Source organism: Apostichopus japonicus, chromosome 18 (genome assembly GCF_037975245.1).
Source record: "Apostichopus japonicus isolate 1M-3 chromosome 18, ASM3797524v1, whole genome shotgun sequence".
In the NCBI taxonomy this organism is placed as follows: domain Eukaryota; kingdom Metazoa; phylum Echinodermata; class Holothuroidea; order Aspidochirotida; family Stichopodidae; genus Apostichopus; species Apostichopus japonicus.
Window position 1 is genome coordinate 13,713,464 of NC_092578.1, and position 23,977 is coordinate 13,737,440.

General features: G+C 37.7%; 1 protein-coding gene across 3 annotated transcripts in view; it reads left to right on the forward strand.

The window, feature by feature from the left end:
• The window catches only part of LOC139958559 (reversion-inducing cysteine-rich protein with Kazal motifs-like), a 104,289-nt gene that overhangs the window by 38,636 nt on the left and 41,676 nt on the right, over positions 1-23,977 (forward strand). For all 3 annotated transcript variants that reach the window (XM_071955697.1, XM_071955698.1, XM_071955696.1), the window contains exons 4-5: positions 250-286; positions 21,621-21,706. In XM_071955697.1, the coding sequence (XP_071811798.1) occupies positions 250-286; positions 21,621-21,706 (123 nt within the window). The remainder of the gene's footprint in view (positions 1-249; positions 287-21,620; positions 21,707-23,977) is intronic.

Below are 23,977 nucleotides of genomic sequence, written 5' to 3' on the forward strand. Positions count from 1 at the left end.
ATAATGCATATCTCAGGTTAGTATTAGTAATTGAAGTCATTTGTACTTCATCTTCTTATTTAGAGTTAACATATTTCATTTGGTGTTATATTTGTTACTTACAAAAAATAATAATAATAATTATTATAATTATAATAACAAAAAGAATATTAATACCTGGCTCTTCTGTACTGTATGGTTGCTTAAATATTCCTGTTTTGTTGCTTTGTGTTAATAGTCTAATTCTGTTCTTTTTCTCTTTTATTTCAGAATTTCTTTTGGCAATGCGTCAACAATTCAGCTCCAGGTAAGTTCATTTGTTGAATTGTGTGAATTATAGAAACTGATGGATGGATGGCAAGGCCTATTGTACACAACATAGCTGACAGTAGAACAAGAGTGGGAGGGGTAGGGGAGGGGGGGGTCAAATGATATGGGTTAAAAGTAATTATTCCACACATGCTCAAGATCAAGTCATTCCATTGTAGAAACATGGGTTACATCTGGTAATTGTTCGGTGGTTAAATTTGGAATTGGGATATTATAATGTTTAAGCTGATGAGAACAAATTTTTGTTTTGTACTTGTACTCAGGGGGGGGCGATTTGTTTCAAATATTGGGGGGGGACATTTGCTCGGATGCAGGCGCGTAGCAACTTTCATCCCCCAAATTGTTCGCGAGCTTTGTGATTTTAGTATACATATATATATATATATAAATATATACTTGAAAACGTAATGAGAAGGAAAATCCAGAACAGTGAAAAAACTTCCAGCCTCCACCGGGATTCGAACCCGGGAAGTTTTTTCACTGTTCTGGATTTTCCTTCTCATTTAATTATATATATTTATTTGCCTTTGAAATTTGATTGGTTCTAAAGCGTGGGAATCATGACAAGAGTATTTCTTCGATGTAGAGATTGATCAGGATGAGGATAGAGGAAGTAGTGTGGGTGGGGGGTTGGGGGGGGTTGGGTTGGTATATAATATGTTGGAGTCATTATTTGCATACATGTATACAAACTGTTTTAGTTATTATTCTAAATTGGTTTGGAACTACCTGCAAGATAGTTTCCTGTGTACAGTGAAAGTTATACCGTTTTATCCAGCAGAGCTATATAAATTGCCACGGTCCCAAAGTAAAGACCTTAACTTGTCTGAGGTCTCTTCCTCCTTCACACCATATCTGAGTAATTCCGGAGGCATTTGTCACCAACCAACCTAAATACTTGCCACGTATATATGCCCCAGTCTTGTCTCAGTGCTGCGAGTGGTCAAACATTTCCCAAACTGTGACAGTTTTCTAAGAGTATCTATACAGACCATCTTTTAAAATAACACCTTTGGTTTAATTGGTGGTAAAGTGTCTATTGTCAGCTTAACCTTGGACTTGAGTTTTGCCAGCAGCCTGTTGTCTTTTACCACAATTCGTTTTAAAACTTGAGAACTGGTAACTTACCTTTTACTTCACCAAAGGTATAAAAGCTTCCTCACCTTATTATTGTGTTTGGCTCCGTACCTGAGGTGGCGACACCTTCTTTCGCAGGATGGAACTGTTAAAATTTTGAGGGTGTAAAATACATGCCGGGACTAAAAGACTAAAACAACCAACCCCTATGCACCCTCCACACCACCATAAAGGAAACTAGGCTGTGCTATGTATATGGACAAAGTGAGGTTAATTTCTGTGGTGATCTAGTATGCATAACCATGACTACCATTAAAGAAATAGTGATGACAAAAAAGAAATGGAAATGTAGATCTCGGCCAGTCCTGTGAGCAAAGGTCCTTGAAAATGCATCTAGGCTTGGAATAATTTAGTGTTCACATTTTGTGTATAGCAGTTTTCAAGGCTCTTATTTTGGTCACTGATAAAATAATATGGTTCCTATCTACAAAATGCACACTAGATACATCCTTGCACTTATATAGCAATTTTCCTGCCTTTTTCTGTGTAGCATTTTGCGATACCGGATAAATCATCCCTGTGTCACAATATGTGGCACTTGTGTAGCAATTTGACCAATGTTGCATCATGTTTTGGTATATATATATGGAATACCGCATAAATTTGATCTATACCATTACTTTAAACTTAAAATATAAAAAATGCTTACATAGCATTGGCTGTCATTCATTGGTGGAATTTATTTTTAGTTTACCAAGGCTGTGTGAGTAATTGTTTTCTGGATGTTGGGTTCCCATGCATGTAAGGTAAAAAATTTGAGGTGACAATCGAGGTAGGGGTGATATATTTCTAGGCAATTTCTGCAAGCTTCTTTGATTCTAAGTTTATTTACTTGCTTTTCCTTCTCCTTGGTATTACGAACATATCAGCATACTGTACTGCTCGATGTCTTATGTTCTTTTCCGCACAATTATTTCTCGGACTTGTGCACAACACTGCCAGCTTCGCGCACACTGGTTTTGCTCGATGTGATATCATTCAATCCAATATTTTTTAATCTAATTCCTCCGCCTTTTTGCCCCTGAACGTGCAGACATTTTCAATTTTTCAAGGATACGTAGCAATAACATATTAAATTATATTCTCGAAAATTAAGTAGAGTGTGATGAAAGCCTTGTGGAGCAGAAAATTACAGGCAAAATGACAATATAATGAATTGTAAGGAATGAATAGGGTACTGTCTGAACGATATTGTCTTCGGTGTAAAATGGGTACTTGGTTGCAATTATCTGATACCAGTCGGGCATGTACGTCGTAGCTGGGAGACAATTGGTTATATCACAAAGATTTATAAACTCCTGGTGGCAACCTTGGCAATTCATATCAATTGACAATTTTTTGTTTGCCAAATTACTTTTCAGGGGGGGGGGGGTTGGAAGGGAAGGAGGGGATAAAGCTCAAATATTAAATAAAGTTGTTAACTTTATAAAGTAATTTTTGTTGTTTCATGTGGAATATATTTGATATGCAAAAGATAATGACATAAGATTCATGTGTTTTATTAAAACTGTGGGAGAATGTACAGGATATGCAGCAGACTACCAGTATGTGAACATGTTGTATAAATATCACTCAATTAGTGCATGAGCAAGATAAGGTTTGACTTGTAATTGTGAAAAGTAAATAACAAGTGTTTTTATTGCACACAGTTGCCTGTAAAATTTCTAATCAACAACAAGTGTATTATATTACTTTTACTTGTTCTAGAATATTCAGTAATATTTGTTAAGTCCTTCAACTTCTTGAAGATCTGTCTATCCCAGGTTTTAGCAAGCCTATATATAAAATTCCACTCCATTGCAAGGGTGATGTAACTGAAAGTTTGCTTTAAATAGTACTGGAATGAGCTAGAAGGAGGGAGAGGGGTGTGTGTTGGGGGGAGGGGGTAAGCAGATGCGGACTGTAGGACTGTTGGGTGAACACAGGAAGTAGGCATTCGGAATATTTCTTTTTGAGTTCTTATAGATATCAAATTCTGTTCACCATCTATGATGTCATAGAAACAGTTTTCAAATGTACTTCGACTGAACTTTAATACCTCCCAAAATTATGTCTTAATTTTCTGATATGCCTAGCTTGAACAAAACTTACATTTCAGTAATACGTTTAAGGGGTAATTGTTAATTCCTTAAGTTCATATAAATCTTGTCCCCTGGTTACTAACCCTTGTGCTGCCCTCATTATAGTTCAACATCAAACCCTGAAGCCTTGTTTGTTTTTCATGGAAGCTTTTTATAAATGTGTAAGAATAATTTTTTCTACCCTCCTTTTTTTTTCTTTTTCTGCCTTGCTCAAGATTGCATGACATGAATATACTTTGCCCTAGGCTCATCACTTTAGCAAGCAAATATATTCTACCAATAATTTCCACATTAATATTGCTTTTTCATCTACTTTACAAACGATCCGTCCCACGGATTATATTTCCCCGGAGACCTCCTCCTGCAGTGGGTCTTTCATCTTCTTTTTTTCCTTTCTCAGGGACGTACGTACGACTCTGTGCAAGAGTTTCCCCCGTGAAAGTGTTAATAGATGACATCAAATAAATATCAGAGATTTTTCTCTTATTTTCCTTTTTTTGATATTTGCAAAGATTGGATGATTCCTCGTTTGTGAATGGTTAAGTTGCCGCTCTTCCTTTGGTAATGACTCGCAGCCTTAGGCTTGCTTATTATCTCATTTTTCAAAAACAAGGATACAACAGTGTCTAGATGAGGAGGGTGGACCTCTTCAAATGAGGAATACAAATTGCATCCATGCGATCTTGAACTCTGGAGAATTCTCGTTTGAAGAAAAGAAAGGGATCCGACATTGCGGCAAAGTTAATGTCGTCTCCGCTTTTTCTTGTTCTTTTGGCGATTCATAATGAGAATCCTGGCCTCACTGCCAAAGGATGCATTCGGTTAATTTAGTTCATTAACAGTCGTCTTCCACTACATCATCCTTCCAAAATCTCAAAGTGAAATGAACTTTTCTCTCTTATAATTTTAAATTTGCGACAAAAGTGAGAGAGAAAAAACATTACAAAAGAAACGTAAATAAGGAGCTCTCAGAATAGCTTTTGTTTACATAAGTTTTCAAAGAGAAAAGTAACTTTTCGATAGTTCATTCTGGAAGAAAGAAAGAACAGGTGACAAATCTTGTAACCATCGTTCAACCAGAGAACTGATATATTAATTCACTCAACATTCTAAGAACTAGGCTTATACTCTGCAGTCACGGTGTCTCTAATCTTTTGTGTATTATGAATGCCACTTGATTATAACATGCAATGTAAGTGCCTCAATGCATCGTTCTGTTATTTGTGCCTCCTCTCACACTTTCTATGAAAAAAAGAACGTTTACCAAGAAGAATAGACTTGTCCTCCCTCTTACCTCTCCCCCCCCCCCCCCTCCTATCTCCCTGACACAATTTCCTAGTGAAACACTCTAAATGGTAAAAATCAAGTTACGTTATATTTTGACTCAGAATGTCGGTCAATAACTTTACTCTTGTATGCTCTCCTCTACGATCGTTCATGAGCATTTTGCCGAAAATTTTTGACCTTTATCCTTTGGCCAAAGGGGGATTCACAATAGCTAGGGGTCAAGGGATTTGGAAGGATTGACCAGCTCAGGTCAAATTGGATCCCATAATGACAGAATGACATCTTCAGAATGGCTTCATTGTGGTCCAAATCAAATTTATGACTGGCACAAGGGGTACAGTAGGTCAAAAGTTCTTGGAGCTGGGGAAAAACAAAACTCCTTTGTAAAATGGTCACACTGCCTTCTATATTATTTTTACAGATTATTTCAAACAGACATCTTCACTGTGTTGTTTACTAATCTGGTAATAAAAGACACACATAAATATATATATACAGTGCGCTCTAATACCTTAACAAAAGATTATTTGTGTAGAGATTGGTACTGGTTGCTAATTTGTGGATATGTTCAGTACTGTCGTTATACACTGTAGTTCTTGTTAATACCATAAAAATAAATATAGGAGACTACTGCCACTTCCCCACCACTTGTATATGATTTTACCATTGCCGAACTAAATATAACACTGGGACTTGATGTCCTACTCAAAGGGTAATATTCCAATATGTGATTTGATACTTGTGGTTAAGTTTCAAATCAATTTGAAGTTTCTTAAAGTTTTCTCTGACAGTCCCAACTTTGAAAATGGAGGTTTAAGTTTCATGGAAAAGAGAACGAAGCAAGAGACAAGGTATCATACAAGTATGCAGGTTGACAACTAATTATTTCAGGCCACTTTATGTTTTGGTCACCTTAATTACCTCTAGGCAACTGTGACAACCTCCTACCTTATAAGTACTATATATTCAAAGCATATTCAAAGCTATAACAAATCCTGTAGACGTACTGTTAATAAACACACCATTCAGTAGGAAGCAGTGTTTTCTACCAGGTGTATACTACACACATTTCAAGGACAAGCAGTCTATACTTTACTGCAGTTTAGGTCCATCAAGTAATAAGTTGTTATTTAGTGAGCCATTACGGGTTTACATGAGATGGAGTGGACACATGCCAACCCATCATAATGTGTGGTACATGGTTTTGTCTATATACACACAGTCGAAAAAGAACCCACTAAGTATTTTTGAAAGCCGACGAAGTTATCATCGACATCGGGCGATGATGACAACAGGATGACGACGATGACCTCTAGTTGTAATCCAGGATCAGTTTTTTATAACCAGTGGAATTTAGTTCAATTCACCTGGAAATGAGGTTAATATATTCCATATATTGCAGTATTGGTAATCCCCCAGGTGTAAACTGCTTTTAACAAACAGGCTACTGCTGGTATATAACACTCATGGTTGGTACTTTATCCCAGCTGGTTCTCAGCACTGCCTATCATACCAGGGAAATCCAAAGCCTAGAGTAAATAATCATTCCGGTTTCAGGTTAAACAATTTCAGGGGTCTAGTGTCAAGAGATTTTAATGACACATTGGGGAGAACTTGTCCTCATACCAGGTTTGAACCTGAGAATCGGTCAGGTGACCCAGGTTATTCAAGCAGAGGGGTAACGAGAGTGTAAAGAGTGGTTCTCTTTTAGGTCTGTTTAATACATGGTCTGATTCTGATTTGGACAGACAAATTGTCTCAATTTGTGGGTTTTATAGGCTTTGAAGATGTATAATTTATGTGTCATTATTAAACACACAATTTGGAACATTAATGTATGTAAACTGTGAAAGTGGACAGTTTGGAATAATAAATCAGAAGTGCCTTCTAAATAATATTATGCAAATCCTGTAAGGTAGCAGTTTAAAAATTTGGAATTGTCTCCAAAATATGTTATAGATAATGGCCAAAATGTTCAGTTTAGGTACACTTTACAGAAGCTAGACTCTGTTACGCTTTACACAGGTTACATTTGTCACTGGCTGCATGCAGCTAGGGCGTGGAAGCATTAGTTACATTATGTTTTTCCTATTTTTAAAAACAAAAATCATTGCCAAATTTTCACAAATTCTGATGTCTGGAAAAATTTGGAGGGTACGTGACAGGAGAAAAAGTTAACAAAATAGTTTCAAAGTTTCTTATATTTTGAAAATATTGAAACTTTAAGAGTAGAAAATTGAAAGCCCCCCCTTCCCCCCAAAGGAGGAAGTTCTTTTGATGGTATAGAATTATTACTATGTGTGAGTACAATGTTTTACTTCTCGGAGGAATAAGCAGACAGTGACTAAAAAGTGGACCAGTTTCTGAGCTTTCATCTTCTGTATTTGTCTATCACAGTGAAATATGAAGCACACAAAGAACGTTGATGGTCAAGGGCCTCCTTCGAAATATTGTAATCATTCTTTGCATTTCAATTCCTGGTCAGGTTGTGAGGAGGATCAACTAGATTTTAATCTTTGTCAATTGTAGTAGTATCCCCCTACAGCAGTCTTCTGGTCAGGCCACTGCCCTCCCCGCCCTTGTAAAAGCAACAACAAAGAGAGAAAGAGAAAAAAAAAGGATGTTCTTTCAAAAGTGATTGAATTGGATAGTAGATCTTTTGAGCTACTATACAAGCCATCATTACCACAAACATTTAGAAGCCATTGAACTCTAAGAGTGAATAGAATGTATAGATGAGAGGTGTGACCTTAGAAGACCCATTTGCTTGTCAATCAACTAAGACAAGCCTTGCCAGGGTAAGGATGGGGAACTTGAGACTATTCAGAGAGGACAGATTCACAGCCAGTTATAAGCTAATTCTTCTATTGTAGTACAGTCTACCTGGTAGTAGTAATACTACCTACATTGGTTAAGTTCAATATTCTCATTGTAGCCTGATGTCTTGAGAAGAATGTAACATGTGTGTTTGAAAAAAAAAATATGTGTTGAAAAGTAGCTAAATTGAGTTTCTTATTAAAGTGTATCCATACAGCAATGCTCCTCAACTTTGTAAATCACAGAAATTTGATATTGGTAGGATAGGTAGGTGGTAATTGAGATAATGACAGCCTTGTATTATTCTCTCAGCAAATGTTTCAAGGTCATCATCATCGTCAGTATCTCCTCACAGATTTTAGCAAGCTAAATATTCCTAGAAGTTTTTGAAAGTATATATCTTTCCGTAGAGTTTTGGATCCTTGGAGTTATTGCAAGCCATCGAGGATTGTTAGAAATAGACAAATAGATATGAATTATTTAAGCGTGGAGTCACCTGTTATTAGACTGGCAGTTAATAACAATACTTGTTGAAGCAGGACTGGCCAATATTTGACATTCTAGCATATCTGGCGGCTATACTGGCAAACTTTATAGGACAGATAATTTCAGACTTAATTGTATGCATCCCAACCATTAAAATTTTTGTTGTTGCTAAATGTATTTGTTACTTGAGGATTAAACCCTTAAGAAACACTTTTTGATGTTTTCATATATGATACTTTACCACCCACACTTTAGTATCCTGGATAGGATAAGTAAAAAATATCCTTATGTCTGGGGGTGGGGGGGGGAGGTGGGGGAGCGGAAGAGGTCATCAGTAAAACCTGATTATGCTAGAAAGTAACTATAAAGTTAACTGTGTCCCAGCTCCAACCATCTATACACTGTCACTTGGAATAATAAATATCGGTCATCTAATTGTCTTAGTTAATACTTTCTGAATGTGTGATATTAATCTAATATGGGGGGGGGGGAGGGTGAAAGATATTTAAAATACTTTAGAGCTGGTATAGCATGTTAAAACTGGTGGGAGAAGGGGGAGGGAGACGGTAGGGAAGGCTATACCGATGACTTATAGGTTTAAGATCTGGTGCATTATGAATTATTATTTGATTATTACATAATGTTAATAGTTACTCCTCTCATCAACCTGGCCTCAGCATTACCTGTAAAGCTAGTCCAATGTCTACCATGCTGAGATCATTTCAGTTGAGTACTTGTCTTAGGTCCTGAAGACTCCAAGTTATAACAGATCTAGTTCAACTTTCTAGCACAAATTATGGGTTGTTGCATACATACTATATAGACTATCTTGATTCTGTTTTAATTCTGTCCTGCTATGAACCCTCTCTGAATCTCGGACAGACTAAAAAAGACAGAAAACAAAATAAAACAAAATAGAAAGAGATTGTTTTAAAATCTGGAAGAAATCCATCATTGCCAAAGGAAATTATGATCATTTCCTCAAAAACAAAATTAAAAAATTCAGGAAACCACAAAATTAGGACAAATTTAAAGCTTTATCTGTGATCTGTTTTTGTCAAACAGAAGAAGAAACAGGGAAATTGTGGATGACTCTGCCTGAGGAATTTTGTCATTTAGCCATTAGAGGCAGAAGAAGAAGAAAAAGAAGAGTTAAACATTAGGCTGCTAGCTAGGGTTCTGTTCATGTGGCAAAATAGGAAACCAGGACGATAAAAAAAGTCAAAAACAAATTTTGGAAAGCTTAAAAGACCTGTGTCACAAATATAGCTGCAAAACTTTGTTTTTCAATCTTTTGGGGTATTTATCTATAATTCTGTTTCAATGAGCCAAAGCATAATAAGTTGAAGAAGAGAGGAACTGAATGCCGTAGAGATAATAGGGATTTTACTTGTAGGAGTAGCTCTGAAAAATATTGGGGGACAGGGGTTAGAGGGCACATCAAACCTATTTCTTTGTCATTTTTTTAGAGATAAGCTGACCCCCCAAAAATTTGTTTTGAGAGAAAACAAACTTGTGTATGGGGGGGGGGGGTGGAGGGGAGAGGGATTTGATATCATAATTTGTGAAATTCCTTGAATTTGGTTGGAAATAATAAAAAAATCCTCACCTCCCCTTTGAGAAATTGTTATATATGAGTATGCCTGGTTACACATTGTTTAATTACAAAATTGTGCTACATTTTACAAAAAATTTATGCTGAACATTTTTCCACTTTCTTTCCTACAAATATTTGAAATTTCTTTTTCCTTCCAATTCTTTCCCCAAGATCCTCCAAAATCTTTTGGCTACCCTATGAATAATGATATGGATTGCGAAGTCCCTCTTTGAATACCAGGGGTTGTTTCTGCCTGGCATCTTTCTATAACCTGTTTACATGCATATATATGCAGTGACTGGATAAAGATTCTACACACACACACACATTTATGCTTCCCATGCAGCTGGAAGCTTATTCAAATTTTCATTGCAAGGTCTTACATTTTGTCAATGATAAATGGAAGAATATAGATTGTTTGTGGAGTGTGTGATTTGTCTAAAATGCCCCCCTCGAAATACCACAGTATATATATACCAATACGTTGGATGTGTACTTATCCTGCTAGCTTCTTTCAGGGTGAAGTTTTAGGTACACATTGGCCATTAGAAGGGTCCTTGTTCAGCTCCCATTCTTCTTAATGGGTATTCCATTGTCCTTTGAAATAGAGGGCATGGAAGACTCACTTATTACACAGAGGCCTTCTTAGAGTCTTCTTTACATAGCAAGCAAGATTTTGTATTTCTTGGTAAACATGGACGTAACTGGTATATTTTATAGTACGTAGTAGTACTGTTATGCACAGACTTGCTGTTCTGATACCTACCTTAGTAATTTATAGATGGGAAATGGTAGCAATAGCTATTTTATGCAGAGAGACCACTATAAAGATAGTTCAGAAGGAGGAAGATAAGGGGAGTAGGAGGGGAGGGACTGGATGCTCGGGAAGTATTTTGGCAAACCTAATCTCAAGTGAGATTAGAATAGTCGACTTGTGAGTTTTACAGACATAGGTACTAAAGTTCTATCATGTCTAAAACAAATATCTACTGCACCTTTCTGACAGACCTACTAGAGAGAATTATTTAAGGAGCTTTGAGGAGGGATTGAGGGCAGCATATATATACCAGTATCCCAGGGTAAATTACCCTACGAAATTACTCAAGGAGAACCAAAATAATTATGTTGATTTTACCCAGAAGTTGGTTTTAAACAAAGAGACCTCAGTCGGGTCTATTCCAAACTGTACCGTATTATCTGACCATTGTCACATTCCTAGCATATTTTAGGATTTATTTTAAGTAGGCCAATATATCGATTGTCATTTACGGTCAGTGTCCCAAACAACAGAATCTCCCCATTTTAACTTCAACATGTCTAATTCTCCAACATGGCAGCAGAAGAGATAAACATCTTTGAGACAGGAAGCTTTATGAAGTCATCAACCTCTTTTAAAAGTCGATCTTGGTGGAGATAAGGTGACATGAGTCTTTGAGGGTGGATATATAAGACCTGGAGGAGATCATTGCCCTAACACCTGCATCACATATGGTCGGGCTTGCCAGAGAAATGATCCACATACTACTAAAACAAAGAATGTTTGACAGGTCGCATCCTTCAAATGATTTATGAAAGATAGAGTGCGGGGATGGGGGGGGGGGGTGGGGGATGGCATAAACCTAAAATTAGGCCAAACATGCAAAGAAGAATAATCACAGTAATGCTCACAACTCAATTTTATCAAATGTTAGAATGTGTGATCAGCTTTCAGAATGATGATGATGATGATGATGATGATGATGATGATGATGATGATGATGATGATGATGATGATGATGATGATGATGATGATGATGATGATGATGATGATGATGATGATGATGATGATGATGATGATGATGATGATGATGATGATGATGATGATGATGATGATGATGATGATGATGATGATGATGATGATGATGATGATGATGATGATGATGATGATGATGATGATGATGATGATGATGATGATGTTATAATAGTACTGATGGTGGTATAAACCGGGCTCTGCTTTGGAGGTAGCAGCTCCCTGGTATAAATGTCACCATGGTATCTCTGCTTGTGGTACCTTGCTCCTTCAGAGGATTAGAAAATCATTAGAGAAATGTTAAAGTATATTGGCAGAGTAGTTGAGGTGATCTTGCATTATTTGTTAACATATCACCTTAACTGAGAGTCATGATCTTGAAGGGGGGGGGGGGGTGAGGGTGATTGGGTGATTGACATCTCTGGTAGGGAATATCTATTTGTGGGGTGTTACCAGTGTGCTTCTTTTGTGAAATTCTTTGTTTTAAACTCTATTTTGCCAGTCATTTGTGCTCACATAGGGATTATGTACTGGATAGGAAGGGGGAGGGATAGGTATAGGAAGGGGGAGGGAAAGGAAAAGGTAGGGAGGGGAGGAAGACTAAGGGAAGGGGAAGCAGGTGGAGAGTTAGACTGGAAATTGAAGAGTAGTGGCATGTTACATGTAAAGGATTAACTTTGGAGAAGATCATATTAAGTAAGTGAACCATGTAAGTTAGATAGATAGCCTAGTGCCATAACTTACAATTACAATCCCCACCCCCCTCACCCCACCCCCATTTGACAGCTAGTGGCTAGCGTCATTTGGATATAAGTTTCTGAAGGTCTTTCTGTCAACGACACAATAATTATCCTACTTATTCATATAGGTTAAATTCAATGGTTTTCATGTATATATGTCGCTGGCAAAATTCCATATAGTCATCATCCTGCAAACATTTAATGTTGTCAATTAGTATAGTAACTTGTTTAATATTGTCAACAATTTTTATCATATAATCACCACTAGTTGAATTCTAAAAACATCCGTTTTTTTTCAAAAGATGATTTGGTATGAACCATGATCTTAACAGCACTCATTTAACCACATCTTCACTCACTAATAGCCATAGGCAATGTTCTCATTCTGTGAAGGATATATATGGAAAAGAAAGTGCATTTCTTTGGTCATGCTAATGCACTTTTCCTTCACATGTTTCCTCCAATATATTGCTGCCTGCCTTACTTGATACAGAAGCTGTCTGAAGTGAAACCTATCAAAAATTGATTACCACATGAAATTGAATATTGAATATTCAGAATTGAGTTAGGCTAAATGGAACTGAATTCATATGATTGATAGTGTTTCATGGTCAACAGTGTTGTCTATAGAATTAATCTAAAAATACCAACAAAAAAAAGTAAAGAAAAGATAAAGTACATGTGCTCAAACTATAACGTACCCCATGTTTCGTCCAGCAACTATACAGGGAGCATTTTTTATTATAAAAACATATAATGATTAAACATATGAGGATTAAATTTTGAGTCCTATCAACATCTGATCAACTTTTTAAAAATATTGTAAGCAAATTTAGACCCTACCCGAGAGCATGTTTGGAAACTTTCAGAAATTTTGTTGGTATCATATATTTGTTAAAACTTTGGCGCTGTGTGTTTACCTACAGTAACGGCCTCTGTACGAACAAGTGTAGTAGCTCTGTTGGCCAGTTACACTTAGTAAGCAAACTGCCAACCTAGTCCATGCATCTCTTCAAGAGGCTACTTTCCCCTCAAGTGGAGACTCAAGATTCAGCGCGAGTAATGCAGGAGTCGGAGAACAAACTCTTCTGTGACTATATACCTCACTGCACCATCCATCTGTTTGCTGGCAGGACTATGGAGAGCCCTTGAAAAACTAGACTGCAAATCTAGCATATTTAAATGAGATTCCTCTTTAAACAGCCTAACGCTTCTTTCTTGGGATGTCCAGCAAAGATTAAACATCACCATTTTGTTTGTTTTTTAGATCCAAGCTTTCTACTCCCCTTTGAAGGTTGATCTTTATTTATGCCCGGAAACTTTTGAGTCTTTTCCGACTTGGTGCTCGATAAGCTTTGGGGGTTTAAAATCACATCCTTTTTGGATCCTTCAGACAACAATCCTACATGTCTGTGCATAAAATATTCTGCTTTTATTGTACTACTCAGATTATCCCATCTTTTTTCCCCTCTCTAAATACTCCCCCTCCCCCCCCTCTCTAGAAAAAGCAAATTTTGGGAAAATCATTTCAATGTTTTGTTTTCCCACCAGCTAGTATTCGGGGAGGTCTAGCCGTTAATCTGTAAGTGAAAGACATCAATGGAGTAGAGATTGTGTATATTGTTGATTAGTATAACCATGGAGCTATCTGTTTATAGCTCCATGGTATAACTGAAGCACCACTGTAGAATCCCTCTTTTGTGCGAGATTCAAATCGAATCCACTAAAGCCATTTCTGAGTTTATTTCCTTCGGAAAATTAAATGCTATGCATGAACTCTACATATATATCTCAGCAGACCTGGTACGTTGGATCTGGTCAGAATCGAACCCAACCAGTCATTTAGGGGCAGCACATTGCTTGGGAGTTTCATTGCTGCACACTTTATATTGGTTACACAGACCTTATGTTTTGGGCCTGGTTGGTTGAAACCCTAACAGCATCATGATGGTGTGTGTGCGTGTGTTGGATGTATGTAACACATGCTTGTAAACAAACTTGATAACTCCAAACATACAAAGTGGATGAACATAGGTCCACAGATGACTCATATATAATAATTGTCTTTGTCGCATACTGTATCATTAACTCAATTAATAAAGCCATTTAGAGCATATTGCTGTGGTATTGGTGTATATAACCCTCACAGTTTATCTCCACACCTAGGTATGAATCAATCCCACCTAGCTATTTATTCATATCACATTCTGTTGAAGCTTCTATTACTGCACATTTCCACTAGGATTTTTTACAGATCTGACCCATAGGACCTTGCATTTCCACTAGGTTCCCATAGGGCCTTGCATTTCCACTAGGTTCCCATAGGGCCAGGTTGCATTTCCACCAGGTTCCCATAGGGCCTTGCATTTCCACTAGGTTTTATACAGATCTGACCCATAGGGCCTTGCATTTCCACTAGGTTCCCATAGGGCCTTGCATTTCCACTTGGTTTTCATAGGGCCTTGCATTTCCACTAGGTTTAATACAGATCTGACTCATAGGGCTTTGTATTTCCATCAGGTTTTATACAGATCTGACTCATAGGGCCTTGCATTTCCACTAGGTTTAATACAGATCTGACTCATAGGGCCTTGTATTTCCACCAGGTTTTATACAGATCTGACCCACAGGGCCTTGCATTTCCACTAGGTTTAATACAGATCTGACTCATAGGGCCTTGCATTTCCACTAGGTTTAATACAGATCTGACTCACAGGGCCTTGCATTTCCACTAGGTTTTATACAGATCTGACCCACAGGGCCTTGCATTTCCACTAGGTTTAATACAGATCTGACTCATAGGGCCTTGTATTTCCACTAGGTTTTATACAGATCTGACCCATAGGGCCTTGCATTTCCACTAGGTTTAATATAGATCTGACTCATAGGGCCTTGCATTTCCACTAGGTTTAATACAGATCTCACCCACAGGGCCTTGCATTTCCACTAGGTTTAATATAGATCTGACTCATAGGGCCTTGCATTTCCACTAGGTTTAATACAGATCTGACTCATAGGGCCTTGTATTTCCACTAGGTTTAATACAGATCTGACTCATAGGGCCTTGTATTTCCACCAGGTTTTATACAGATCTGACCCACAGGGACTTGCATTTCCACTAGTTTTAATACAGATCTGACTCATAGGGCCTTGTATTTCCACTAGGTTTAATACAGATCTGACTCATAGGGCCTTGTATTTCCACCAGGTTTTATACAGATCTGACCCACAGGGCCTTGCATTTCCACTAGGTTTAATACAGATCTGACTCATAGGGCCTTGCATTTCCACTAGGTTTAATACAGATCTGACTCATAGGGCCTTGTATTTCCACCAGGTTTTATACAGATCTGACCCACAGGGCCTTGCATTTCCACTAGGTTTAATACAGATCTGACTCATAGGGCCTTGTATTTCCACCAGGTTTTATACAGATCTGACCCACAGGGCCTTGCATTTCCACTAGGTTTAATACAGATCTGACCCACAGGGCCTTGCATTTCCACTAGGTTTAATACAGATCTGGCTCATAGGGCCTTGTATTTCCACCAGGTTTTATACAGATCTGACCCACAGGGACTTGCATTTCCACTAGGTTTTATACAGATCTGACCCGCAGGGCCTTGCATTGCTACAGAAGTCGTGTTTGATTTGGTTTCACCTTTGATTCGGAAGCATTTACAGAACAAAACTGTTTCTAAATTCCTTTTGATCCAAAATTTTCAATAAGGGATTCAGAATTTCCAATAAAGGATTTAATTCGGGGCAACATTCTAAAATCAACCTCCATGTCGGATACCGCCCTCTATATAGTTAGTGTAAGCCTGGCGTAAGCCATGCGAGATTGATCCTTGTGAAAATACAGTTACTGAAGAGATATCTTGATACTATCACACTAACAGCATCATAATCTTGCCTTACAGCCAAACTATATTATTTCATGTTTTGATATATTTATAAAATGTTTAGTCTGAGCATATTATAATCACACTTTCTTTCTTACTTTTTCTTTTTTTCTCATGATTAATCATGTCGTTCATAAATATGAAATCCTTGACCATGATTTAACCGGGCGTATTTTATGAGTCAGTGTTATTTTACTTCTTGTACCTTTTGCATTCCTGGCCTGATGTCCTTGTTATTCAACATTAAAGAATACTAATTGACACGAGAGAGAAAAGGCTGGTGAAAGGAGACACTGAAAGTACAAATTCACTAAAAGCCCTTATTTTATCACCTCCATAAATATCAAAAACACTTCTAAGAGAAGAAAAGTCATTCTCTCCACCCCTTCCCCCCCCCTCTTGTGCTATAAAGATGGTAAACCTTATTTGGTAGACAAGGTCAAAGGTTACAGCTCCAATTTGCCTTTGATATCTCAGCAGGAATAGAAGGAATTTTGACCTGATTTAACCTTTGAAATCTGAACCAGAGATGAATCAGCAATAGCATTAATTTTGGTGTTTATGAAGGCTATAAAAGTGTCATCCTTGTACCTAGGCAGCAGGATCCACTGCTTGTTGGTGAGAAACAACAACTCATAATAGGGAGTTACCGTCCAAGAAGCAGCTCATCGCTTGCTCATACAGCTTGCTCATACACGCTCCTCCTGCTTCAGGTCTCAAAAGTAAGACAAATGTTCTGTCTTGTACTTGACGAACTATCTTTTGGAAAAGCATCTCAGAATATGTCATTTCCTCTATCACTCTCTTCTCCCAACTAAGAGGTTACTAAGTCAAAATGTAAAGAATGGTTTGACCAGGGAAAATAAAGCACCTTAGACATGCCTAAGTTGCTGAACGAAAAGGGTAGCTAGGCTCGACAGCTGTCATTCATTATTTCTTTTTTTCATGGGTTATGCTTTATGCAGGGAGGCTAAACATTGTTACCTAATTGGATTTTCAATATTCTGACAGAAACATTGATAAATTAGGATATATCAGAAGATCAATCCACTATACAATTATGTAACAAACCCATCCCCTCCATCCCCTCCCTTCCCCTCCCTCCCTCCCCCTCCCTTCCCCTTCCACCCCCTCCCTAGCTCTCTCCCCATCCAATCAGTGGATTAATGTACATGTCAAGATTATCCCCAGAAAGATTATCCTTAGCTCTAAATTTCCATCAATCTTAGAAGCTATCAATCAGACATAAGATATGGAGGTTCCTATTACCACTTTGTTTCGAATCATTTTTTTTTGTCGTCGCTGTTCTGCCAGTCAAATCTGGAAAGGAGATATAAAAAGGGTCATATTGGAAAATTAAAAAACGTTGGAATGCACCTGAAAGTCATTTTGTTTACCAGCAAGATATCATCATAAAATGATATACTTTCAGTTCATGCTTTATTACCAGAAGAGTGGAAAGACTTTTTAGTGAAGGTCAGATCTGTATGCCACATTTTATAATAGTTTGATGGCAAAACATTCTAGATTGAACACCTGTTTTTTTTTGGGGGGGGGGGGGGAAGGAGGGGATGGTTGAGGTTGGAGACATTTAAATGGGTCAGCCAATGTTATTCGATCAAAATTAGCTTCATCAGGAAATAGGAGAGGGAATAGAAGCTACTGAATTAGATCCGAAAACAGAAATAGAATAAAATTGGAGATATATAATTTCCAAATTTGGTTTTGCTATTCAAGTCAACAGTCCTCATCTTTTCCACTAGGAGTTGATACAGATCAATGTGCACCCTAGATATTGATCACCACCTTTCTTTTTTTCTTTCTTTCTTTTCCCTTCTTCGTCGTAATCACATCCTCTACCCAGTGCTTCCCTCAGAAATTTTTCCTCTCCTTCTTAGATTTCTAACATTGTACCTCAAATATGGAGAGCCAATTATGATAAATGTAATAACAGATTAAATCAGTTTGGATTAATATCACAAGTTTACTCTGAAAGTCTTTTTTCTTTAAAGGCAGCTGCTTAGTTTTAACTGTCATTTGTCTCATTTTCTAATTCGGGGTGATGGAGCAATGAAGAGGGAGGAGCATGTGACTATTTTAGTCATAATATCGCTCCAGACGGAATGTCCAAGGGTGTCATCAGCTCTCCAATAAGCTACATAGGTTTTGACTTTCTGATATTAATTGAGTTTGATTGATTCAATACAAAAAAAAAATTAGGGATCGTAATTATTAACAGTTGTTTGCTTCTCTCACAGTGCAACCTTCAGTGGAACTTTGCCTTAAAAAGGTTGCGATGAAGACTTTTCGGAAGTTTTTAGCAGACGTCTCTGCATTGTTGACCGAGATGTGTATAGAGCGTCATGTTTGATAAAACTTGAGTTGACTGTGTACAGTAATTATACTTAGGTAGATATTATTGTTCTCGGATAGGTGTAATTGTACTTGGGTAGGTATCACTGTTCTTGGATAGGTATCATTATACTTGAGTAGACTGTAATTGGGTAGGTATCATTGTTCTTGGATATATGGTGTCATTAAACTTGGGTGGGTATCATTGTCTTTGGATAGGTGTCATTGTACTTGGGTAGATATTGTTCATGGCTAGGTGTCATACTTGAGAAGACCGTGTAATTATACTTGGGTAGGTATCATTGTTTTTGGGTCGGTGTCATTGTACTTGGGTAGATATCATTGTACTTAGGTAGATATCAGTGTACTTAGGTAGGTGTCATTGTATTTTTATTAGTATCAGTGTGGGCACATGTTTTCTTGTCCTTGTTGCCATTACTTGTTGGATACATATTTTTAATTGACACACACAGTGAACTTACATTTTCTTTGATCTTCTACAGACATGATACACTGCAAGGCTCAACATGAACAGTCACTATAATATGAATACTTCTCAAATTAATTCATTTTATCACAACAAATGTTTACCAGATTTTGACAGACTTCTGCTATACATTTAAATATATATATTGTAGTTATGGTCCATCGTGAGTTCACAGCTGTATGCAATCCCCAACAAAATAAAAGCCCTTTCCCCCCCCCCCCCCCCCCCCCAACAAAACAACATGCAAAACAGCTTTGTTGTCATGGCAACAAGATACATACATCTTGTTTATGAAGCCTTTTGTTTTTATTTTCAGATCTGTATATAAAGTACTCTACATCAATTCTTTAATTATATTGGTGCTAAAATCAGTAACTCACGGTACTGACATTTGAGCTTGACTTTTATGAGCTCATTGAATTATAGTTGTAATTTATTCGTTGTTTGTGGATCCCAGGACAAATGTTAAATATCTTGTTGCCATTATGCCATTGTGCGCCATAATTGCCACCAAAGTCATAAATTTCACACCCATGCAGTAATTTAAGCAGTTGCTAAAAGCCATTTCCCCAGATTATACTTGAATTTATATCACTTTAGATCAGCTAGCTATTAAATGTTGAAAAGAGTCAGAGGCTCAAATGGGAAGGAGGGACGGACGGACGTGTGGGAGGTGGGGGTTGGCAACCATGTCATAAGTAAATAATACATTGGCGAGGAAATAATTACCACTGTTAATTTTAGGAAATGGAATGGTTTTAATTCCTACAGAATATGTACTCCATTTGACATCATGTGTCCTATGGCACACCATGCAGTCTATTTCACATTGTGTCCTATGACAGACCATGCACTTGTATTTCACATTGTGTCCTTTGCAGACCATGCAGTCTATTCACATTGTGACCTTTGGCAGACCATGCAGTCCTTTCACATTGTGACCTTTGGCAGACCATGGAGTCTATTTCACATTGTGTGTCCTATGGCAGACCATCAAGTCTATTTAACATTATGTGTCCTGTGTCAGACCATGCAGTCTATCTCACATTGTGTCCTATGGCAGACCATGAAGTCTATTTAACATTGTATCCTATGGCAGACCATACAGTCCATTTGGCATTGTATCCTATGGCAGACCATGGAGTCTTATGTAACATTATGAATCCTATTGCAGACCATGCAGTCTATTTTACATTGTGTCCTATGGCAGACCATGGAGTCTATTTCACATTGTATCCTATGGCAGACCATGGAGTCTATTTCACATTGTATCCTATGGCAGACCATACAGTCCATTTGACATTGCGTCCTATGGCAGACCATGGAGTCTATATGTAACATTATGTATCCTATGGCAGACCATGCAGTCTATTTCACATTGTATCCTATGGCAGACCATGGAGTCTATTTAACATTGTTACCTATGGCAGACCATGGAGTCTATTTAACATTGTGTGTCCATGCCAGACCATACAGTCTGTTCATATTGTGTCCTATGGCAGACCATGGAGTTTATTTCACATTGTGTGATACAATGCTGACCATAGTTACGTGCATATCCCTCTAAGCGTACAATAGGACTCCATGACAGCCGACCAGTTTGTGATGTTTGATCCACGAAAGACTAGTGTTATGAGCTCTGTAACTTAGAGCTTCCCATGATTGCATTAAAATAGACCCAGAAGGGGTTTTTACGCTGGCACATCATACGCCTGAACTCACAAAAAGTTCAACTTCAGAACTACTTATAGAATATTTCCCATCTAGACGGATGAATCGTCCTAGTATTAACTCAGTCATTTCTGTTAATACCTCTAAAGGTAATTACTGGTACTTGGGGGTTGGCCCAGTTTTTTTATCCATCTCTGCTCGTGAATGATCTGTACGGGGCTCTACGCAAGTCGTGCAGCTGCCGTTAACGTCGTCGTGGTTGCCTCTGTTTTGTATTGGCGTTCGAATCATGAGTTTTGTTTTGGTTGTCAGTGGCTCACGCTGTTTTCAGTCATCCTCCGTTCATCGAGTCTTTCAGTTCCCTCCTCTCATTGGGCTTAATAGACCATACGTAATTTGTCCCCACGTAATCCAATTTTTAGAGGGTTAAGTGTAATTGATATTGTGATGGAGGCAATGAGCTGTTTTCTCTGTAAATAAAATGTTCTCTGAGCAGACAAAAGGTATCTGGAAAAAAAAGAAAGAAAAAAGAATCACTGATAAAAATTGCCTTTTCTCTGGGATGCTTGAACTTGAACGCAGAAAAAATGAAAGAATAGTTTTGTAAGAATGGAATGCGATTTCGGAGCTGTATAAATGAGTCAAATCTCAAGTTATATATCTATATCTAGAAGGATATATACACAAGCAGTGTTTGAACAGCTCTTTTTATTCTTTGTTTTAATAATAGTAAATTCATCATCTTATATTAATTCAAAGAGTAAACTTTGAAATGCAGGTAAAACTTGAAGTGGTATATTCATGCTTCAATATATATAATGGTGTGTCTGTGGTTGAGGGAAGGTAGGTAAATGCAATAGGGTTAATTTATACATTGATCAAATTCATATCAATATTCAGATCATGAAATAATCAGATTTTGAAGTAAATGTCAGTTTCATTTTTTTTTCTTTTTCTTGTAGATATATGGGAAGAAGATACGGGCTGGATGGGACGTACTTGTTGCCATAACGCACTCTCCAGGCACTGCCAAGCTCTCTGTACCGCGGTGAGTACTACAAAGATATAGTGTTGCTCCGATAATCGTTTGCAATATCGGTATCGGCCCGATTTTTGCAATGTCGGCGGCACATCGGTATCGTTAAAACTTGTCTCAACTTGTTGCCGGTCGTCGGTTTACGAAATATTTCAAATATGAAGCACCTGCATCCAGATTGCATTTTCTTTGAAATATGACAGTCTTGTCAAAAAAAAGAAAAAAAAAGAAGAAGAAAAAACAAAAATTAGCTCAGGTCTTTCATTTGGATGTAAACAAAATAACAGGTTGAAATTGTGACTTGACAAGGTGTGGAAATGCTGTGATAAGGGGTTGTAATGGTGTCCTCAACCATCTGAGGTGATTATGGTGATGTTTGTGTTAGGGGGATGGAAGAGGTGTTGAAAGCACCCCTCTCATATCAATAGCAGGAGTTGTTTGCTCAGAGCCGGACCTTCCATTATATTACCTTTGCAAATATTTGGGTTTTTATTTTTCCTATTTTCTTCACAAATGCACATGTTTATGTTTGGAAGACTGTTAACATTCATCGCCCTCAGCCAATCTTGTCATCGGTCTGGTTTTGTCGAGACTCTGTTCTGCGCTTTGTTCCCCTCTTCTTTTTTTTTCTCTTGAGCAGCTTTTCCTGTTTTTGCGTCAACAAATTTGGAATCAATCAGTACACAGGCTGTTTGAACTCTTTGTTTGTATTTGTACTGCATGGAAAAGACATTACCAGACTACCGTTTGTTATTGTTCTATCGTGGAATAGTTTTACAGTCCGAGCATTTTCACACATGAATGTAATGTAGCATGATATAGTCTCATGCTCTTCCTGGTGAGATCATTTTGTGATCGTCATGGTTACACACATGGCTTGAAATGTCTTAGCATCAGAGTCCTGAAAGGGTTCATGAATTTATCATGAATATCCATACATGTTCTGAAACTCAGCACCCAATAATCCACATGCATCCTTGCTAGGATATATCCATAGAATATGTACTAGTTCGTGAAGGATATATATATGCAAAGGAAGTGTGTTTCTTTGTTCATGGACAAGGCACTTTCAATTTCAGGATATAGCCGGACAATTAAGCCTGAATAAGCGTACTCAGGTGAATCTGAGCTTGGATGACTATAAAGATGTGGTATTTACATAAATTCTAGCTAGCAGGCTCATGTGTGAACTTTGATAAAGTTTGATCAAGTGATCACAATTCATAATTATGTATACAAACTTCACAACACAAGTTCACCAATCACAGTATATACCAGATGTTAGAGCCAATATCAGACATGAGCTTTTTTACACGGAAACCTGGATTTCCGATTTTTTACTTCAGGTTCGTTTTCTTACCATTCTGCGGTTTTGTATCTTCCACACATCCGCAAACTTTGACACATCTGTGTCAGAAAAAAACAAAACATTGTTTCATCTATTTGGAAAAGAATACCGTCAGTGAGAATATCGACAGTGCTATTATCTACTGTTATCATCTAACATACATTGCTGTAACTGATGCAGGAATCACTAGATTGATGTAACTCTTGCAGGAATCACTAAATCGTTTTGTGAGACGAACAGATTCTGTGTAGTTTTCAGCAGGATATATATTTGGTATTAAAATATCTAGATTGTAGTTTCAAATCAATTCTTGCAGTAATTTGAACAAATGCCAACTGAAGGAATCTGGTATTATCTCGGGGAGAGTTTCTCCTCAACCGTACGTATATATGTTGCAGTTAAGAAGAAAGACCACTACTTATGATAATACTAGTCCATCCTAATTCATGTTCACAAGGGGCCTATTTTAGCAGTGTTTGTTGCCTGCAGCATGTAACCGAATTCCATTCGCACAACTTTGATTCGAGCCTATATATGCCATGCCCCGGTCCCTATGCGGTTCAAACTATTTGTCAGTTCACCGCAGGACTCCGCAAATATTACCCCAGTGTTATGAGCGGTGATGATGGTGTTTTCTGTCACAGTGAATTAGTCCCCCATAGAGTGTTACAGCTAGAGGGCAGTACACCATATTGGATTCAGTGGATTTTCTCTGAAACTGGAAGTAGGGGACGGTCATAGAGTGTGACCTTCATGTGTGTAGTTTCATGTTATTCATGAATACATACATGTCATACCCCAGGCTTTTCTCGAAAATGTTGATTTGATTGACTTTAAATTTAGACTTCTTTGTTGGTGGTTGCGGTACATTGTTGGGCAGGAAGTCCCAGAGTGATGGTTAACATAAGGGGAGACAACAGGGTAGAGAATATAAC